The 6,435-nt window shown below is 47.8% G+C and overlaps 1 protein-coding gene across 1 annotated transcript; it reads left to right on the plus strand.

The window, feature by feature from the left end:
* Positions 1-5,214: 5,214 nt before the first annotated feature.
* On the plus strand, positions 5,215-6,142 carry LOC121298836 (complement C1q-like protein 4). Its single transcript, XM_041226086.1, has one exon. It carries the CDS (start codon positions 5,283-5,285, stop codon positions 5,874-5,876), a length of 594 nt encoding a protein of 197 aa, XP_041082020.1. The 5' UTR covers positions 5,215-5,282; the 3' UTR covers positions 5,877-6,142.
* Positions 6,143-6,435: the final 293 nt, after the last annotated feature.

The following is a 6,435-nucleotide window of genomic DNA, read 5'->3' on the forward strand; positions in this document are numbered from 1 at the left end:
ACTAAGTGGGTATTCGGTATTACGGTTTCAGAATACTGGTATCCAGAATACGGACGGATTCATTTGGAATACCCTGTTTACATGGCATGGAATAGCTATTCAAATTTCACACTATTGCGAATACAACTGGAATCCTCATAGAATAGGACAATTGGAACAGGTGCCCGGATAGAAATATGGGTGCAGTCAATGGTACCTACTATGCGCGGCAGATGCACAACCTCATAAAAACCCTGCATTATCTCCTCCCTGTTTGCTCTGGTACTTGGGAATTTAATATGTTCCTCAGCACATCGCAGCAATGAGGTTATGAACATGTCGAGGTGGCGGGACATGGCTGACTGGGTGATCCCCACTGTATCACCTGCTACTTTCTGGAAGGTCCCGGTAGCCAGGATACACATACAGACACTACCAATTGCTCAGACAAAGCATGACTGCGCAGATTTGTTCTGGCCAGGCCATCATGCAGCATGTGGCATAGATGAGTCGAGACGATACCTGGACACGATTTGCTCATTGCTGAGCTCCTCATATGTGTGCCAAGGCAGGTACACCCTTTCAGCATATCTTCGCCTATGTTGGGGGTGCTGATTCTGGGTGTGCCTTGCATCATCATCATTCACATTCACATCCACATGTCGACGGACACGCTGCATGCTACCCACGTTTTCCATTGTTGCCTGTTTGTAGTCAGTGCTGGAATGGTAGTGTGCGCGGAGTTAATGCAGTCCTTTTACAATCCTTATTCTGCGCGTCACAAACCTGTTTTTCTGCTTGCCACATACCTTTGAATATATCAGGATCACGCATATTGTCGGCCACTTCCCCCACATTGCGTGATGTATGCATTTTATTTCTGCACAGCACAGAATGGATTGTGATGCGCAAAAGGACGTTTTGAATATGGCAACTTGTCACAATTTTGGCACAATGATCATTTGCATTGCGCATACCCCTCTGCACGGTGCACAAACCTTTTGAAGATTGGGCCCATAGAATCTACGGGGGCATGGCAAGCAGAGTTAACCGCTAAATAAACCTTCAAGGTGGAAGGTGATCTTCCAGCATCAAGCAGTTCTTGCAGAAACTGCAAAATGACTGGCATAGGGCAAGTAATGGGGTCATGGTTCCTAGCCAGACACCAAGTTTAAAAATACTTCCACTATAAGGTATACAATGACGTAGTGGAGTCTGCCCTAGTGCTCTGCATCGTTTCCACAAAAGCATTTGATAGCCCTAGGGCTAGCCAGTGGTCCCTTTAAGGGGCCAGACCCATAACTGGAACCTGCCTGGTTCCAGGTGCCAAAGAGCCTTTCATCTGACTGAGGATATCCAAACGAAATGGAATCTCCCAAGGCTGGCCGTGCATCAGCTGGCACGGGATCAAAAATGATATTCTCCTGGGCCACTTGGGAGCCACTAGGAGAACTAACGCCTTCTCCAACAAGACTTTTTCGAGAAAAGCTGGAAGCAGAAGTATGGGCGAGAAAGCGTATAAAATCGCTTTGAGCCATTCGTGCGCTAGGGCATCTACGCCGAGTGGACTGCCTAAGAGGTGGAGGGAGTAGCACAGGGGGCAATATGTCGTCTCTGCCTAAGTGAAGAGATTGACCTGCGCCTTCCCAAACAGTTCCCAAATGTGCTCCACCACCTGAGGGTGAAGTCACCACCCCGAAAAGATGCGGGCGGTTCCTGAAGAAGAGGTCCGCTGCCCCATTCACTGCATCGGGAATGTGCGTCGCCCGTAGGGACAGCAAATTCCTTTGAGCCCATATCAGTAGCTTGAAAGCTATGCAATGCAACCCCGGGGACCGTAGGCTGTCCGTCCGGATCAACACATGTGTACCACTCAGCACTGGGAAAAAGTGGACACCGCTTGCAACTCCAGCATGTTTACGTGCAGGGATGTCCAGCGGTCCGACCAGGATCTGCGTACTCCTCTGCCTTCCCAGATCCCTCCCTAGCCCAGGTTGGACTCGTCTGTCGTCACCACTTGGCAGTTCAGTAGTACTCCCATTTGCACACCTTTGAGCAGGTGAGAGGGAACCCTCCACCAGTGTTGGGCTGCTGAGCACGCGTAAGACACAGTCAGCTGACGATGCCTGTCCCGTTTGTCATTGAGGTGAAACCTGTTGAGCCATGCTTGTAATAGGGGCATGCAAAGAAAACCCAGCTAAATGGCAAAATGGCTATGGCCATCAGATCTAGTAGTTTCTGGCACAATCTGAGGGTGACCTGCGATCCTTGTTGAAACAGGGAGAGACATTCCTGGATAGCTGCAACTCTATCGTCTGACAGGTATGCGCACATCGTAGTGGAGTCCAGCAGGAGCCCCAGGTACGTGGTGCACTGCACTGGTGTAAGCCGACTCTGCATCATTTATGATGAGGCCCAACCTGACCAGATGGTCACAACCGTCATGTGGGCCAGTGCTCCCTCTCGCGACTGGGAACAGATCAACCAGTCGTTGAGATAGTTTATTACTCTGATCCCCTGCAGCCACAGGGGAGGCAGGATAGCATCCATACACTTTGAAAACATGTGGAGCCAGGTAGAGGCCAAATGGCAGAACAACAAACTCGTACACGCTTCCTAGAAATGAAAATCATAGGTACTTTCTGTGCTCTGGATGAATGGGAACAGGAAAATATGCGTCCCTCAAGTCCACAATGGTAAACCAGTCACCTGGTCGGACAGACTGGAGAATGTGAAGATAAGTCAGCATTCGGAACCTCCATTCTTTAAGAACCCGTTCAGGAACCTCAAGTCTAAGATGGGGCGAAAATGAGTCGTCTTTCTTGGGTACCAGAAAATACCTCAAATAGTACTCCTCTCCATGGGAGATGGGGTCTATGAGATGAATGGCTCATTTGCACAGCAAGGCAGCCACTTCTTTCTGAAATACCGAGGCTTGTAGAGGGTCACTAAAGTTTTTGTGACACCTCGAAAGGGAGGAGGTCCCAAGTGGAACTGTAGCGCATAGCCATTTTGCACAGTGGCAAGCACCCAGGAGTCTGAGGTGCAAGCATGCCAGTACTGCAGCTGTTGTGCTGAAAATGGGGTCTGAGGCCACCAGCCTTCAGGGTCCCTGGCCAGGCTGCTGAGGCTGGGGCTGGGCAGTTTGGAGTGAGTGTTTTGGGTGCTGGCTCTGAAAATGCCTCCTCTGACGCGGTTTTGTGGACTGACCACGACCTGCATTCCCTCTGCCTGCCGGTTGGGCTCGGTTACCATGGGGAAGGAGCAATGTGGCCACCTGACAGGAGGCCTCACATTCCCGGTGAGACCTTTGTAGTATCTTCTCCACAGCTTGCATAAAAAGTGTGCCATGGGGATATGGGCGAGTCAAGTAGCGCGGCCTTATCCGCATGAGGGACTCTGTCTTGTGTCAGTCACAGCTGTTTATGAGCCACAACCAAGGGCTTGCCCTTGGAGACCAGAGCCATGCACCAGTGTACTGGACAGGAGACATAGCTTGTGACGTAATGTTTATCCTCCTGGGGGATGACAGTGTTACAGGCTGTACAGCGATGGGACCCCAACATGGGCCTGACTTTGTGCATAGCACCAAAGCACTGCTTGCACTGCGTTAAACACTGGAAGCGTTAACGTAGTGTAAAAATCACTAGCGTTACAGCAGTAATAATGTGTATCATGCATCGAGTACCGTGGGCACCTTGTGCACCATGTACTGTGCCGTACGTAAGGTATACGCTAGGAGAGCAGTGGCTACTCATCAAGCGCAATGTGCAGCTCGTGCACTACTTGCACCGTGCGTTCCAAGAGTCGTGCTTAATCTCACTAAGTGGTAGAGGTACTAGCACATGTACACTAGGTGCACTGTGTGTATCGAGCACCGCGTACACTGAGTACTTAGGGCACTAAATGCACCATGTACCGTGTAGCGTTATTGTGCACTACCGTAGAGGCGCTGGCACCATGTGTTACTACTCTAAGCACCTGAGCACTGAGATAGTGGGAGATAAGTACACCTTCTATACAAGGCCTGACTCACCGAGGTGGCTGGCCTGTGTGGCCTGCAAGGTCTACTCGACAGTGGGGATGTGTCAAGGCTTAGCCCCTCAGAGGAGAACTCGGCTGGAATGGTAACTCCACAGCAGGGATACGGCAAAGCCTAACCCCGAGAAGAACACGTGTACTCTCAGGATAACTATCTCACGGGCTCTGCATGTGCCGTAGTACCGCAGCAACGGGAAGGCCGCTACGCAAGGTGCCTATCCTATTGCATGGTCAACCCACACACGCATTTCGTCAGCGTGTATCATGCACCGGGGGGGGAACGCAAGGCCGAAGCCATGATAGGCAATTTTAAGCAGACAGCAAAACACCTTTCGTACAACACCTTTCGTACAAGGCCTTAACCACCGTAGCGGCGGATCTGTGCCAGCAGAACTACTCGACAGTGGGGATGCAGCAAGGCCTAGCCCCGTGGAGGACACTTGTACTCTCAAATAGGAAATAGGCAATCATTAGCGGATGACTGCACAGTCACTCACATACGACAGACAGATAAAAAGGAGTGTCCTACCACGCAAGCAGGGAGGCCGCTGAAAGACAGAAAGGCAATAAAGGACTTTTTTTTTAAAGTCTTTTTTAAGTCATTGATTCCAGGAAAGTGGCAAGCCAACTTTCAGCATGAATGGTGAAATAAAAAGGAGAAATAAAACTGACTCAAATCGACTCAAGAAGCATTTTTCTATCAACACTCTCAGCTCAACACAGAGGTCTTATTGTACCGTCTTGTGAGGGACAAAAGAGGAGGATCTTCTTGTGAGTGACTGTTTTATTCCCTCGGTAGACGGGACTGAGTGCATCATCACGGGAAGGGGTCTTTCAGCAATAAACATTTGAAAATTTCAAAGCTCCTAGATGGTCTCGCAGGCTCCATTAGAGTTAATTCAAGATTTAGTAGGTTAAAGTTAGAAACAGAATGTTCTGGGACAAGTCAAGCTCCAATCAGACTCCCCTAGAGGGAATTCAAGATTTATTAGGTTAAAGTTAAACAGAATGTTCTGGGAAAAGTTAGAGTACACTATTACAACAATGGCTGGAATGAAATCCATCATCCAAGTGTACAAACATTGTTCATTTTATCCAGATGACTCATCTCATTTTCAGAGCCGTTCTATTCACCAATGACGCAATAAAGAGATTTATTGACGTGTCGCTGTGTGTATATATAAACCATACACAGACTATTACTACAGATACTTTGAACTTCTCAGATCTGCACAGGAGACAGAAGAGCCTCCTTTACAAACATGAAGGGGAAACTCTTGGGGCTGCTGAGCTTTTACATTCTGTCTTTGCCAGGGACAGGGGTCTCGTCTGAAACCAACAACAACGATCCAGAGATTTGCTGTTCCCATACAAAAGACGAGTGTAGTGACCTGGCTGTACGTCTGACTGACCTCGAGGACAAGCTGAAGGCAAAATCAGAGACACCCAAAATTGCGTTTTCAGCTGTCCTGTTTGATGAAAAAACTGAAACTCTGGGTCCTTTCAACGCTGCGACAACTTTAGTGTTTGCCAAGGTTCTCACAAATATCGGCAGTGCCTACAACTCAGACACAGGAATTTTTACAGCTCTTGTGCCTGGTACATACTACTTCAGTTTCACTGTGTTTTTCCACCTGAAGGCAAATCTCTACGTTACTTTAATGAAGAACGCAGATCGCATCGTTTCAGTGTGGGACAATCAAGGGGGAGATACTAACGACAGTGGGACCCACACAGTTATCCTACAGCTGGCAGTCGGAGACCATGTGTATGTGAGGCTCAATGAGAACAAACAGCTCTATGATGACGTAAATCACTACAACAGTTTCAGTGGCTTTCTGCTGTTCCCTTTGTAATTTCTGTATTCCTGATTTTATCTCATGGACATTTTGTTCACACTATAATTTAGCACACTTTTATTGTCAGGTCTGTTGAGCGAGGCAGACAGGGGTTGGAGTTTGCTGGCTTGTGCAAAGCTGGTCTCATCTCTCTCTCTCTCTCTCTCTTGATTATAATACCATGTTGTTTTATATATGGTTTATCAAATGTTAATGTATTCAGTTTATTATTCACTATGAAATAAAGACAATATGAGTATATACAATAAAAATGCTATTCACAACTTCTCTGTGTGTTTTTGTTCTTTACATAGCTGTGGCCATTCCCTTAATGCCAGTGGGATCCCTTTATAATCTCAGTGTACTACCCTCAAAAAACTATAGCAGAGCCATGAGCAGAGCACAGCACCATCAGTAATGGAACAAAATGGGTTTTGATAACAAAAATCGGAATAAATGCAAAACAAATTATTCGGATAACCCTGGCAATACTGTCTGTAATGCTCTCCTTCTGCCCTGTTTTCATAATGCTGGCAATACTGTCTGAAATGATCTCCTTCTGCCCTGTTTTCATAAC

This window comes from Polyodon spathula, chromosome 24, assembly GCF_017654505.1.
Source record: "Polyodon spathula isolate WHYD16114869_AA chromosome 24, ASM1765450v1, whole genome shotgun sequence".
NCBI lineage: Eukaryota > Metazoa > Chordata > Actinopteri > Acipenseriformes > Polyodontidae > Polyodon > Polyodon spathula.

Bases quoted from the DNA above. Each gene is read 5' to 3' on its own strand.
- LOC121298836 (XM_041226086.1), top strand. From the start codon at position 5,283: ATGAAGGGGAAACTCTTGGGGCTGCTGAGCTTTTACATTCTGTCTTTG.